The sequence below is a fragment of the Chamaea fasciata genome, unplaced genomic scaffold, assembly GCF_029207755.1.
Source record: "Chamaea fasciata isolate MVZ Bird 193981 ecotype frontalis unplaced genomic scaffold, bChaFas1.0.hap1 SCAF_4, whole genome shotgun sequence".
In the NCBI taxonomy this organism is placed as follows: domain Eukaryota; kingdom Metazoa; phylum Chordata; class Aves; order Passeriformes; family Sylviidae; genus Chamaea; species Chamaea fasciata.
Window position 1 is genome coordinate 73,288,122 of NW_027094089.1, and position 14,417 is coordinate 73,302,538.

The 14,417-nt window shown below is 47.1% G+C and overlaps 1 protein-coding gene across 2 annotated transcripts in view; it reads left to right on the plus strand.

Annotated features, from left to right (window-relative positions):
• The window catches only part of PAX5 (paired box 5), a 131,331-nt gene extending 117,589 nt beyond the window's left edge, over positions 1–13,742 (plus strand). For both annotated transcript variants that reach the window (XM_066181993.1, XM_066181992.1), the window contains 2 exons: positions 4,790–4,876; positions 12,115–13,742. In XM_066181993.1, the coding sequence (XP_066038090.1) occupies positions 4,790–4,876; positions 12,115–12,191 (164 nt within the window). In that variant the 3' untranslated portion in view covers positions 12,192–13,742. The remainder of the gene's footprint in view (positions 1–4,789; positions 4,877–12,114) is intronic.
• The last annotated feature ends 675 nt before the right edge of the window (positions 13,743–14,417 follow it).

Here is a 14,417-nt window from a genome sequence, read left to right on the forward strand (position 1 = left end):
CTCCCTCTGGAGTCGCAGATTTTCCCCTGAGGCACCTGAGCAGATGGTGAGGGTCGTTTCCAGTGTTGAAAATGTCTCAGTTCAACAGTCACTCCTACAAGCAAAGGCTTACCAAAGGCAAGAAGAAGCAGTGAAGGACAGAATTCTGCGGTGATGGCAAATTCTCCCCATAGCAGCAGCCCGGCACCAAGACCACAACCGTCCCTGTTCTGATCCTTCGGGTGAGGAGCGAGCTAAGGCTGAGCCCAGTCCCTCCCCTGGCAGCCAAAATCTTGCAGTATCTGCGCTTCCCAAGAGAAAGCCCCTCCAGCTAAGAGATAGTACTAAACTGCATCTTTCCCCAGTCCTCCTCCTTCCAGTCACATCTTTTGTCTCTTAAGTATCGTAGTTATCATCTCTGAGGCAACAAATGGGAGAAAATTGCCTGAGAGAAAGAAAGGAAAAAAAAATATTTTAATCTCCAACATTCTTGTTGAGCTGTACTAGCTCTGGAGCTTCTGATTTATGAGGTCTTTTGAAGCTTCAGTGTTACACTTAGAAGTGACATATGAAACTCCCTTGCAGATTATTTGCTCATATTCTGCATTTCAGTGCAGAAGTACCAGCAGCTGGACAATAATGTTTGACTAATCTGCTGTTTTCTACTGGTGTTGCCACACAGTCCCAAGACTCATGACTGCTGTGCTTCATAGGGCTGCAGCCACTCTGCATATTGAACGGTGTAGTGCAATGATAGTGGTCAGGTTTTTTCCATCCTGGGAAGTTTCTACACCTTGGCTGAATATAGGCTCTATAAGAGCTGGCCACGCTTCTGCCTTTCTGCAGGGCAGGAAGTTTTCTGTTATCCTCCTGCCCCGTGCCCAGTACTGGTACATGGATGTGCCTGCATCCTTCTCATTCCCTGCAGCAGCAGTTCTCTAAAGCCACAGTGGTGCGAAAAACATGGTGGTATTTTTTCATTTGTCTCTTCATTCTTGAGATTTTTACACTCATGCTTTTCAGTTTCTCTACAAATCAGGAAGAAAAATTTCAGGAAGCTTACCTTAAAACCAAGAACACTGGTGAACATGAGTTGACAGTCCCCAGAGAAAAAGATGCTGCAGAGTGGACAGTACTGTTTTGCAGCCTCAGAAGATCCATCCACCAACATCAGACTGTCTATCTCTGTCCCACTGTCTCAGGGTGGAATGTATCTCCCAGGGCTTGCCACTGGCTTGTAACAGCAGTGTTACTTGGAATCAGTCTTTGTTCTTTCTCCTCCTTACCTCTGCTTCTGGGGAGCTGATGGAAGGGTCTGACCCCTTTTGGGCTACAGCCGTATATGGAGTGTAGAGTCAGGTTTGTGGCAAAGAGGTGAGCTAACTCTGGCAGGAGTCCTTTGTTTTGTGTCTCTGTGTTTCAGCGAGGTGAGAACTACTGAGGAGGAAGCTTCCTATTTCACATGAAGGAGGGATGTGTCTGATTCCCACCCTTTCCTCATGCTGCGGCAGTCAGTGTGCACGACATGCTGTGCGTGTGTGCATCCTTGGATAGCGGATCCGTGGTGTTTGTTTTTGAATGGGGCGAGGGCTGTCTGCTAAGAAGTGCTGTCAAGAAGTGTAGTTGATGGACCTTGGAATATCTGGTGAAATTTGTGAGGCAGTCATGCAGTGTTCATTCACCTAACTTAGTTTCACTTATGGCTGTACCATTTGTCTGCCCAAGTCCTGTGGTGGTAATAACAGGGCTTGAAATTTTCTCCCCCACTTCTCCTTTTCCCCTCTCTTCTTTCACGTTTCTTTCCTCTCATTTTTCTACTTGCCCTCCTTCCCTCTCTCCCTCTCCCTCCCTCTCTCTCCCTCTCTCTCTCTCTCTCTCTCTCTTCCCCCCTCCCCCCCTCACCCCCCCTCCCCCGGCAAGGCTGATGGATATGCAGAGTATGTTAAGAAGCAAGCAATACTGTCACTGAGCTGATGGTGCTCAGTGACTCCTCGAGCTTCTGGCTGGTCTGTACTGCAGGAGCTTGACACCCTGACCACTGAGGCATAAAAAACAGAGAATTGGAAGCCTCAGCCTGACAGGCACTGGAGCATCCCCCAGAGAGGGTCCACGATGTGTGTCTGTGTGTGAGTGTGGGGAGGAGGGCAGTGGGGGTGGTGGGGGAGGAGGGCAAGACAGGAGAGGATGAAACAATGAAATGTCAGCCCATTCCCACCCACAGCCCTGCTGCAGCAGTGATAAACGTTTGGAAAGTGCTGCTGCCCACTCTATGGCGTGCACAGCATCATCATGGAATGGACTGGGTCTGTGCAGCTCCAGCTGACTAGGAGATGGGAGGGAGAGAGGAAGGGATCGAGGGAGAGAAGGAGAGTGCTGGGACAGCGGAAAATGAGGTGTTGTGTCATCCAAGGGAAGAATGCTCCCCCTTGGGATGAAGCTCTTGCAGGCATGCAACAGCGCACCGTGAGCTTTATTTCAAGCCTGGGGTGCTCCTGGTGCAGGAAGGACAGAACGAGCTGTCTGTGCACTCGGTGCAAACAGCCCACAACAGGGATCTAGGTCTATCCTGCTGTCCTGTCCACTCTGCCCCTGTGTCCATGCACTACACAGCCCTCAGAGAGGATGTAGCACCAAGACTCAGTCCCATTTGTTTTTGTGTGTCATGTCAGTCAGGCAACACAGCTGTTTTGTACAACTAAACCAGGGCTAAACCCTTGAAAAATCTCACTTCTGTGCGGAGAGGAAGAAATGCACCCCCTGGGGAAGGTGGTGTGTGATAGCCTTCTTTTAGAAGAGGCACCCACAGAGTGAAAGGATTTCTGTGTGCCACAGACTGTCAGGAGAATATGACCATGACTTCAGGACTGGAAAACATCGTGACTCTCACTAGTGAAGTTCCCAGACACACTGCTGCCTGTGTGCTCTGCAGGCTTGGGCAAACACCGGAAACACAGGTCTGGGCCAGAGATGAGCTGGAAGCCCAGGGGCTATGGAAGCAGGGAAGAATCAGGAAGGACTCCGGGTGAGACAATAACTTCAATTGGGGTGATGCAGAGGCAGAAAGGACCAGAGAGAAGCTGCTGTGTCCTGCAGGAGACAGATGGATCCCTGACTGGTGGAAGGCAATGGGGATGCTCTTGCCAGTGGCCGCAGTATGTCGAGTGGCTCCTAATATCTCTTTGGGCATTGTTAACTTTGCTGTGCCTTATTCTTTTAGAATGAGCACTCTGACAGAGGTAACCTTCAAGCATTGAAGTCATCTGTCATCCATAAAGACAGAAGCAGAGAAGAACTCTAGGTACTGTGTACTGTGAAGGTACTGTGTACCTTCCCAGCCCTGGATCAGGGTGAATTAATGCCATTCCTTAGAGGCATTAAGGAAAACCTACTCTGAGCTTGTGAAGAGTTGTTACTGGCACAGCAAGGCGTGCTGAGTGTGGAAGTGCTTGCTGCTGCAGATTTTGTACCTTCTCTCTGTGGAAGCTTTATTGGCGGGAAAGAGTAGGTTGATCCTGGTAGGCGTGGTCTCACAGGTCCAAAGGGCCGCAGAAAAGGAACAAGGAAGAGATGCTAACAGACACATGCTTTAGCAGAGTAGTGATGGGCTAGTCCTGCTGTCAACACATTCAGTCTATTCATCTTGCAGTGCAGGTAGAGAGGCAGCTTGTTTTCACTGAAGCAGAATCATGTGGAGATCAAGCCATCCTGGACTTACCCTGTGTTTTGGTGACATCATCCCCTCTTCCCTGGGGCCAGTGTGCCATCAAATGGCCCAAAGCATGGCTACTCACTGGCCAGGGGACCCAGATGTGGTCTCCAGGTTGGGTCAGTGGATTGTATGGGACAGGGGTGCTGAGCCTGAAGTGTTCATGACACGGTGTCAGGGGTCCACTGCCTAGCTGGGGTAATGGCAGCTCCTGGGTGTGCGGTCGTGGCTATGCCAATGCCAAGGACCAAAGCAGGCAAAGGTCATGGCAAGCATCTGCTGTGGCCTGTCATCCCTCAAGTCTTGCCTTAGTAAACATACCCTTTCTCCTGCTGTGATGTGCTGTGCTGTGCTTTTATATATTTACGTGTGGGAGAGGGTGAAGGGAAGGAGGAAGAAAGAAAGAGAGGAGGAAATCTGTAATTCAAGGAACATTTCCTAATAAAACAGCAGCAGTGTTGGTATTTGTGTGGTGGAGGGGACAGGTCAGAGCCCCATGGTGCAAGGCTCTGTTCTGAAGAGCTTGCAGCTAAAGTATGAAGCAGGTGACATGTGAAGAGAACAAACAGAGGGAAGAATGGGACTTGATGATGAGATAAATAGTCATAATTTTTCAAGCCTTTTTTGTGCCTTTGTGTGGAGGGTTCAACCCCATCTGAAACTGATGCAAACATCCCTCTCCCTGGGTTTCAGTGTTGGAAAAATACCTTGGGACCATGACCATGTTCTCCATGGATCCAATATCTGGAAATTGGCTGGTTCATCTTTTCCTGCAGCAGAGACTGTATCTGGACAGCCCTGTCTTTGTATTATGCTTCTTACCAGTCCTGTAGGGTTGGAGAGGCAAAGGCCAACCCCATCAGTGTGTCCCAGAGGCTTCTCCATCCCTGCAGCACAAAAAAGACACACAAAAAATGTCTGCACCCATTTACTTAATAATTTACCCAGTCATATTCCCCTTCCTCAAGGCAGAGTGTCCACCAGTGCTTTTACTGTGGCTCTCAGTGGGGCAGAGCACACAATGGAGAGCCCCTTTAGCCCAGAATGGTAACTGTCATCACAAATCAAATGACCTTTTATTCTGTCTTTGTCTCTTTAACTTAGGGAGTGAGTTTTCTGGGAGCCCATACAGCCACCCACAATATTCAACATACAACGACTCCTGGAGGTTTCCCAACCCTGGACTCCTGGGTAAGTGTTTTCCCCTGTCTGAGAGATCAGTGCAAGGTGTGCAGTGCTCATCCAGCCCTGGGATAGGCAGAACATGTCCCAGCTTGTCCTCAGTCATGCTTAGGCCCAGAATGGGACTGCAGGTCCCCATTGGAGAGCACGATTGCTCTTGGTTCACTTTGCCAACAAGAAGACCTGACTTAAACGTCTTGTCTTCCTGGTTCTGATAAAAATCCTTCCAGAGATACAGGGTATTGTTGGAAAGCAAAGTCGCCATTTTTTTAGAGGGTAAGGGACCCTGTTCAGACAAAACTTGTGGTGCCAGTTTGCTTACAGCCAATCATAAGCTCCACCACTTCCTGTGCCATTGCTGCTTGCTCATGAATGTGTTTTGCATTTCTCCCTGATCTAGTGTTGTGTTTGCTTCCCAGTTGTATGTATGCCCACTCCATCTCTCCTCAGCAAGGGACCACTGGTACAGCCTCACTGATGCCACCATGGTCCCTATGAGCAATGGGAGACAGAAACCCTGTAACTCCTGCAGGATGGTGGCCCTCATGTGAAGGATAAACATAATCTATTTTACACCCCGTCAAAAGCTGGCCCACTTTGACCTTATATACATGTAGCATGCAGTAATTAGAATTTTTCCCTGCATAATTTGCATGGATGAGGTAAGTAAAATACCAATTAATTGTCATCTCTCAACACAGGAGTAGCATGCCTTAGAGATTTCCAGATTTATGGATGACAGGGCTGTTATATGTGACCTCCAGCAGCGAAATAATTTTGAATTTTTGTCGTACTTTTTTCATCCACTTTCTTTGTTTTAAGTAATTGAGTCCCCATGTAATTGAACCACCCAGGCTGTATTCATCATGGTTCTTGTCCTTAAACAAATCCTTCGGGAGCAATAGACAGCCTCTGCCTCTCATGCCATGGTGCTGGTATAATGCTGTTATTTGCTGTGCCACATTTAAGGGTTTGTTAGTGCTTCCATCATAAATCAACAGACAGATCTTCAGCTAATATGGATGGGCATAGCTGCACAAAGCCAGGGGAGTCCCCGTGCTCAAACCTACTGTTTCCATGGCCACAGCCAGCGGTGCTGGCAGAATTTTGGTTGAGCAGGATGGGGAAGATGCATTTGCCAGAGGCAAGAGCACATACCATGCTTTATTTATTTCTAATTTTGCAACTCCTTTCAAATCAGGAAAGCTGCTTCAGCAATGCTCTGCATCATGGTTAGGCCTGGGAAGCCAGGTTTTGTGTAACTTTTTAATAAAATTTTCCTTCTAAAGTGTTAAAGAAAATTGGCATGATACTAAAAATAAATGACAACCCAGCTCTCATCCTGCCCTTTTGCATGAAGACAGGATTTTTTGAGAGGCTCCTGGGCTGTTTGCTATGTTCTGCCTGTGGATATCCACCTCCATGAGAAGGGTGTGCACACTATCTGGAGCTATCCCCAAAGCCATTCTTGAGCAACCCCACAGGCATCGGCTGTGGCTCTTCCATTCTGTCAGCAGCAGGTTGTATCCATGGCGTGCTCAGCTCTTTATTTGAGATAATGGGCCTACACCAGATGATGGGCCTACACCAGAGACAACTGTTTGCTGCCAGGACCTTTTACCTGTTCCACTCCCGTTTTTCTGCATTCATCCTCTCTTTCTCATTTCCTTTTTGGATCATGCATTTTGGGGGCAAATTCCAACTCATCTTCGACATATGAGCAGTTATGGGGATAGCGTGGGCCTCACAGCAAAGCTCGTTCTCAAGCTGGAGGAGATTTCTTCAGCAGCATTTACTCAGCAGCATGCTGTGAACATATTTTTGAATGAGGCGAAGGCAAAAAGAATCAGAGGCTATACTATTTTTCCATAAACTGCAGCTTTCTTGAGATTGAAGTGTTTCATTCTATAATGTCAATGCTGATTCTTTTTTTCTTTTAGAAAATGCAAAATATATAATCTTGGCTTCCTTATTTTTTCATCTTCAATATAATTTGTTTCAGCATTAAAAAAAAACCCAACAAACAACAAAAATAACTCCCCCCCAAAAAAACCCCAAAAAACCAACCAAACAAAAAAACCACCCAAAAAACCCATGAGAGTTTTCATTCTGCAGCAAGCCCTAAAGATGAACTTACCATTTCAGTTCAGTCTGGTCACAGAACTGGGGAGGACTGGAGTTTCCTGGAGACGGAATCCCCTTGTCTGACCACGGATAGGTCCAACTACAGTGGTATGATCTGATCAAGAATGTGTCTGCAATCAGACACAGTCTGTGGGTCAGATGTCTCTTCTGCCTTGCAGAGATCCCTTTTATCCACAGCTCTGCCTTTGTCACTGGAAGCCTGATCCTGCAATCCCTTCTCCCTAGTGGCTGCTAATCCCATTGGTAATTTAGGGCAAGTAGAAGTCTGTGGCACAGCCTTTAAAACCTGCCCCAAGTCTCCTTGCACACCCAGAAGGTGCTGTGTGATGAGCCTGGGCACATGCAGTGGAGAATAGGTTAATTTGAACTATACCCAGGATGCTTCCACTCCTCTCAGGAGTATACGTGAGTGCATTTAGTAATTCTCTCCTGAGAACAAGCTCTGGCAGTATCGGCCTCAGAGCAGAAACCTTGACAAAATTAATCAGGACTGGTACATTGCCTGACACAGTTTGTTTTACAAAGTCCTGCTCCTTTCACTGAGATGAAAGTGTAATACTGTAAGCACTTAGCAGCACCTACATTCAATTAATTCCCTGTGCTGGCAAGGAAGAATTGCACCACAGCAATCACACACGTCTGAGACCTGTGAAAGAGGAGCTAAAAGGAGAAATGCCATGATTTGAAAGTGGACGAAAGGATACTTGTATTGAAAAATTGTATTTGGGGGAGAGCAAAGAGAGAGAGAGATGAAAATGGTGAGAAAGCTTTGGTTTTTAGTCCCCAGTCTTTGTCCTGTGTGTGTGAAGCAGCAGGGAGGGGTGTGAGGTGGTGTCTTCAGGGGAAGGCACAACCATACTCATGCAGACACTGGGAATTGGTTGTCTGGCCCCAGCAGAGCACCAGCTACTTACCATTACCCTGCTGTCTGCTCTGCCCTTGCTTTGGTGCTTCTCACTTCTCTGCACCAGGCACCAAGCCTCTTCTGCCCCAGCTGTAGTGAAACAGTGCAGATGGGGGACTGTGCTCCCTTCTCTCTGGGGCAGTCCCAAATGCTGTGCCCCACGGCTCCTGGGGAAGAGCAGATGATCAAGCCATGGTCCTCAGAATGGTCAGCAGAAGCAGGGGCAGAAAAAGTCAGTTATCTGCTGCAGCTTTGCGGTGTTTTCATGCTCTTGCATCCTACATCAGCCCTGGTGGCACCCACACCTTAGTGTCAGAGACATGACTGACTTTGCTGTGGGGGATGACTCAGTCCCTCCACAACCACAGTAAGAGTGAGGACAGACCCCAAGTTCCTGGAGGAATGTGCTGGCAAGAGGACAAACTCTGGCTACTTGTGTGGCTGAAGTAGGTGTCTCCATCTCAAAGCCAGACAAAGAGTTGAGGGAAGGAACATCTTTTTCCTTTCTTTTTTTCCTCCACATTGTTCTGCAAATGACCTGCAAGCAGTGCAGTGGAGGGATGCACACGGAAGCACCTGCATGAGCACATGGGAGGCAAACATGCATGTCTAGGGCTTAGGCCATTACTGTTGACACATACTGGTGCACACCAGCACAGGATCAGTTCAACATGTGAATGCTAAGGGCAGGTAACAGCAACACTGTCTAATGAAGAAAAACAATTCAGTTTTGTGCTGGCTTGTAGCATTTGGCTCAGTCCTGCTCACTGTGGGTTCTGTTTGATGCAGTGTCCCTGCTCACACACAGATGAGGTCCCTGTATACTGGTTGTTAGGGTTTGGCTGCACCATTTCACTGCCATGTCTACCAGTGCTGGCAAGGCATCATGCAAGGGCAGGGCTTGGAGCCTCTCAATTAGGATTAGATTCAATTCCTCTGTGGGATTCTGTGGAAAGATTAGAGAACAAGTAGGCACTAGAAATGACTGTGTCAAGAAATAAATTGATGATAGTATGAATCAGAAAGGAAAAATGACAGAAGGATGGACTAGTCTGTTCTGGATGGGGGCATGGTGACAGGAAGAGTGAGTGGTTTCATTTTTCACTTTAAATACAAGCTGCTTTTATTGCACAGCTGAAAGGCAAACTGGCAAAATCTAACTTGAGAGAAATGTAAGGCCTTTGGAATACACGGGGAAAATATTGGGCTTTTTGTAGCTGCATTGAGTCAGAACAGCAGTGGAGGAAGAGAGAGTGGAGAAAAAAAAGCTCTGACCCACAAAAGACCCCATTTATCCCAAAACCTCAGAAAGCACTGCATCTACCTCTGGTGGGACTCACATATTGTTCCTGAGTCAGGATGAAATTGTTTGGTGCTGCTGGATCCCTCCCATGTGTTTTTCACCCCTCTTCCTGAGCTGAGTTGCCATGGCTAGTGCAAGTGCTGATGCCTGTGGGGACTGGGATCTCTGCTGACCACCACCACTGCCTGCTTCACACTGACCTCGTGGTGCTGTGATGGATGAGGACAGCAGTTTCACGTGGCTCTTCAGTGGCCTGTGAGCTGTTTTACCTCAAGGAACTGCCTGCCATTATCCCCAAGGACATCTGTGCAGCTAGATTCGCCATGAGGGCACATGGGCCAGCAAACTGGGAACCCCCAAGAGAGCAGCCCCCAAAGAACATCCCCAAAACCCCAACTAGACGTAGCAAGAACATTTCAAAGTCTGATGAGCTGTTAACTTATGCCTTTGCTTGTTCAAGAGTGACCAGTTTCACCAGGGAGGGTTTCTGTGCTTTCCATACCTTAAGTTTGGCTGGGATACGAAGCATATAGCATTTAATTTTAGGCTACCCATGAGAATGGTTTTCAGTGTCCTTGCAAAGCTTTCCAGTATTCTTCAGGAAATATAGTTCCTGAGGCTGGAGCTCCTTAACCTGATGTCAGTTACCTGGAAGAAGCCTATCTGTCCAGCCCAGGATAGCAGTTGTGGTGCCCTCAGCACGTAACAGAAGACTACACTTGGGCAAACATAAATGGAATGATGACCTGCTGAAGGGATCTGCTTTAACACCATTGCCTATGGCTTAAAATTTTTTAACTTTTAGTAAATAAACGTAGGTCGGAATGGCTTCTGCCTAGGAGTTTGTATACAGACATCTTTGCAAGTATTTAACCTGGCCAGTGATTTCATAGACTCTTGAATTATTTTTGTGTGCAGTAAAACTATCTTTCTTGTTAGCTAGGACCATGCTCTTGAAGATTGCTTTACTTTGTTTAAACACAGCCCTTCGCAGTGGGTTTATCTGATTTTGGATGTCTGGATCACTAAGGATGCAGCTGAGGACAACACAGACCCATAAGCTGTGTACTAGCTCCTGTTTTGCACAGCACTGTGCAGAAGACACATTCCAGTAGCCAAAGTCCTGCTTCTGACTCCTCAGGGTTGCAGAAGCAGAGTACCACATGCTGTGGTAGGACACTGATCATGATGAGGTTTTCTTCTCTGACCAGCTGTGCTGAGCAGTATATTGTACATACTGAGTGAGAGCAAATGCTGCCTGTGCTGTTTTGGATACATCAGTTTGTGCTGCCTCGGAAATGAAAAGCTGGAGGCTGGTGATGAAGCCTGAGCTGATCTCCTAATGTGGCACTCTGGTCAAAAGCAGCCTAGAAGGAACAGCTGGGCTTGCCTGTCAGATTGATCCTTTTGGACCCACAGAGGTTAGGTAGCCCTGCATTTTGCCAATGGTTAACAGCAAGTTTAGTTTCCCTGAGCTTCCTCTTAAGAGTCTGGCTGTGTGATTCTTACACTGTGCCTGGACTTTTCAAGTAATCACTCAGGTCATTTTGGAGTGAATAGCAAAGCATTCTTCTGGAGGCTGTACAATAACAGGAGATGGCAGGAGGTTCTCCAGCCTCCCAGAGGGGAAGGCTTTTGGCTCAGCATAGAGCATGTTACCAACAGCACCAGGCATGCCAGCTGGATTCTCCTTCCAGCTCCAGAGGGTGTGCAGGGCCATGGTGGTAGAACAATTGGGGCACTTCCACACTCAGGCTATGCCCAAGGGCTGGGCAACCACTGGACCTGCAGGATCAGTGTTCGCTGGAGTCTAGGATGGGAAGTGAACAATGAAAAAATTGCACCTTTGGCTTCACTGCCACTGATGCTTTCCTAAGGGGTCCACCGACCCCACTGGGGTCAGGTGGCATCACCTTTTCCTGATGGTACCAGCTCCTCTGTGTCACTGAAGCAGCAGAAGTCACTGCCTCTGTGGCAAGTCACATCCAGGGCTGTGAAGACCCTTGACAATGTCTGATAGACTGCTGTCGCATGTGTGTTAAAGGCAGGGAGCTTAGGATGGAAGGCAGCTCTCAGACAGAGAAACACGAAAACAAACCCTAAAGCCCTGACTACTCCAGAACTGTTGATTGCATTGGCTCACTGTTGCTCATCCAAACCTCCCGGATGGTCTCAGATGCATGTGGCTAAGTACAAGTCTTCCAGGGTGGGTTCTTCCACACTGCGATGTGCCTTACATCCCATGCATGTGAAACTGGTGACTTTCAGACCAAACTGGTAGCATCTTGAAGAGAGAAAACTCCCTACTTAGAATGGATTTGAGCTGGTTTCATTGCAGGTGCCCTTGGAAGGTTTCTTAAAACTTCCAAGCTGGACAGATTGGTATCCCTCTGCATACCAGTCAAAAACTCTTCCTCAGTCCAGGTTCCTGGTGATCCTTGGGTAATCATCCTATCTACCAGTGCTTGGCCCTGCAGCACAGAGAATTTTCACCAATATTTTTCAGGCCTTTTCTTGGTAAACAAGTGCTTTTATTGAAATACTTTGCATGCTTTGGGGTTCAACCCCAAAAAATCAAAGAAGTCAGAGTATGGTAATGTATTGGAGTTGGAATATCTTGACTTTTTGTTCTGAAAAGTAAATAACTTTTTTTGATGAAGTAAATGAAGTTGATGTTTTGAGTGAAGGAATGGAAGAAGGTATCAAACAGCAAGCAGCAATGCAAAGCAATGGTAGCCTCCTTCTCATGCGGAACGCATGAATGCAATTTTCATTCTATTTACCCAGCCTTTTTTGAAGCTTTGGCTGGAAAGCTCTCTGACACCCATTGTCAGAACACTGCAAGCTGGCACCTTTCCACCTTTGTCTTCCTCACAGTGGTCTCATCTCTCACAGGCTCCCCCTACTACTACAGCACCACAGCCCGTGGAGCAGCTGCACCAGCCGCTGCTGCTGCCTACGACCGCCACTGACACTGGAGCTCAGGGCATCGGCACTGACAGCACGCACGTCTGGGACAACCGTGACAAGTCATCTTGCTGCCACCATGCCAGCCACTCCAAAAGGGAAGGAGAAAGTACCTAGTAGGAACATGATAATTGAAATTCCGCTCTTTAAGCTTGTTGAACTGATTTTTGTATTCTTAAATCTGGTTGGGTCCTGAATCAAACAGAGAAACAGGAGGAAGTGGTACTCCTGAAGCTCTGTGTGGTCAAAAATGTGTGGTAGCTTCATGTTCTTTGCAGCTGGCTGGCTACTGCTTTAATCGCCTGCGGGTGCCATGGCTGTATCTGGGGATAAGGAAGAGATGTGAGCAGTTCCCCTTGGGGCAGCTCCCTCTTGCTGCACACTGAAACAGGCTGTGAGACTCAAGGCAATTTTCTTTTTTTCTTCTTATTTTTTATTTCCTTTTCTTTCTTTTTTCCTTTCTTTTTTTTTCTTTTTTTTTCTTTTTTTTTCTTTGTGTGTGTGTGTGTGTGTGTGTGTGTGTGTGTGGCAAAGAAAAAAATCAGTCTGCTCAATTTTACTCAAGCACACCACTGTAAATATTTGCTTGTTTGTATTACTGTAAGAGTAGCTTAAGCATAAACAGCAACATTGTACAAGTATGAACTCAAAACACATCCAAAAGTGTGTTTTGAAACTGGTGCACTGATTCAAAGAACTCAGTAAGCTTTAAGCAACTTTGAACCAGGTCAACACTCATTGTGGCTGTATTTTGGGCTGATGTTGTTTCTATATAGAGCATCCTATTTGACAGTTGTGTGTGATCATGCTATATGCTGGTATCAAACACATGGGCAACTGAAAGACATAGGCAATTTTGTGATACTTTACTGCTTAATATTCATTTATGTTCATTTGTCATCATACTAAACACTGGAACAAATTCACTGGTTTCAAGTTAAGCAGCATCCAGGAAGGAATTCCTAAATAACGGTTGACACCTAACATATATCTCTATAGATTGTGTGCTAAATCCCAGTCATGAAAACCCTGAGAGGAAGGCAGAGAAATACTGTGGTTATGATTTTTGTTCAGTGCATGTATTGAGCGGGGTGTACCGGGCACGAGGGCAGCTGCACTCACTTTCCAAGCCAAGCTCGAGGGGAAAGTACTTGCTTCGGGGTGTCTGTACATTTCTGTGAAGGCATTGCAGATTCTAGCACTGTAGCCCAGACATGCCTGAGGGGAATTTTGCCCTGCTAATTCCATGTTTCTTCCCTCCTACTTGAATAGGAAGCACTAATAGTCACACTTTTCAATGTGCACCTTGTGGGGGCTAAATTAAGAGAGCAGAGCAGCTACAAATGACCACTAGGCAGCTACACCAATCACTGCCTCTCCATGGAGCCAGGACAACTGCTGATCTCTCCCTGAAGCCTCCCACTACCCCTGACCAAGGCACAGACAACCTCAGCCACTTAAGGATGATGGGCATAACCCCATCCCTTCCCTCCTGAGGGCAGCGGAGAAGCTTCCTGATCCTGTTGAGATGAAGATCTGGCTGTAGCCTCCTTACTTCTGACCCAGTCCTCATCCACCCAGAGCTGCCTGGGCTCTGCTGACGGGTCCTGTTGGTCCTTGCCTGCAGAAGAAAGGCTGTTGGTGTCAAGCTTGAGATACACTCCTGTGGAGGAACATTCAAGCAGGTATTCACCAGGTTCCAGCTGTACAAACATTTCTCTGGCAGCACCTGAGTTAACACTATCCTCTCTCCTCCCTTCCCACCTCATCACTTACGCTGCATATCTGGTATCTGTAGTGGCCACTGATCTCCTGAGAAATTCCCTCTCCCACTCCAGTGGCATCTTCTCATGGTATAGAAATCCAGCCATCACTTCCAAGTTTCCAGGGCAGATGTGTTCCAAACCTCAGCAGCTATGGAGACATCCAGGTCCCACCAGCTCAGTGACATTTCAGCATGATGTTCACAGACCACATCAGGGATTTTAGCCAGAGTCTTTTAAACTGATCCAGAAATAAGTTTTGTGACAAGCTTATCAGTGAGATGAGTGCCACTTCTAATCTTTCAGCAATTAATTACTGATACACCTGTTTTTAACGAAAGACAAATAACAGTATGGGAAATTTACACATGCAAACTTCTGAAGCCCAGCTTTGTGTTCATTCCTATCTGCATACCCCATGATTGCTTGTACTCCTTGGACTATACTGGAAAGGGCATTTCTGTCCCT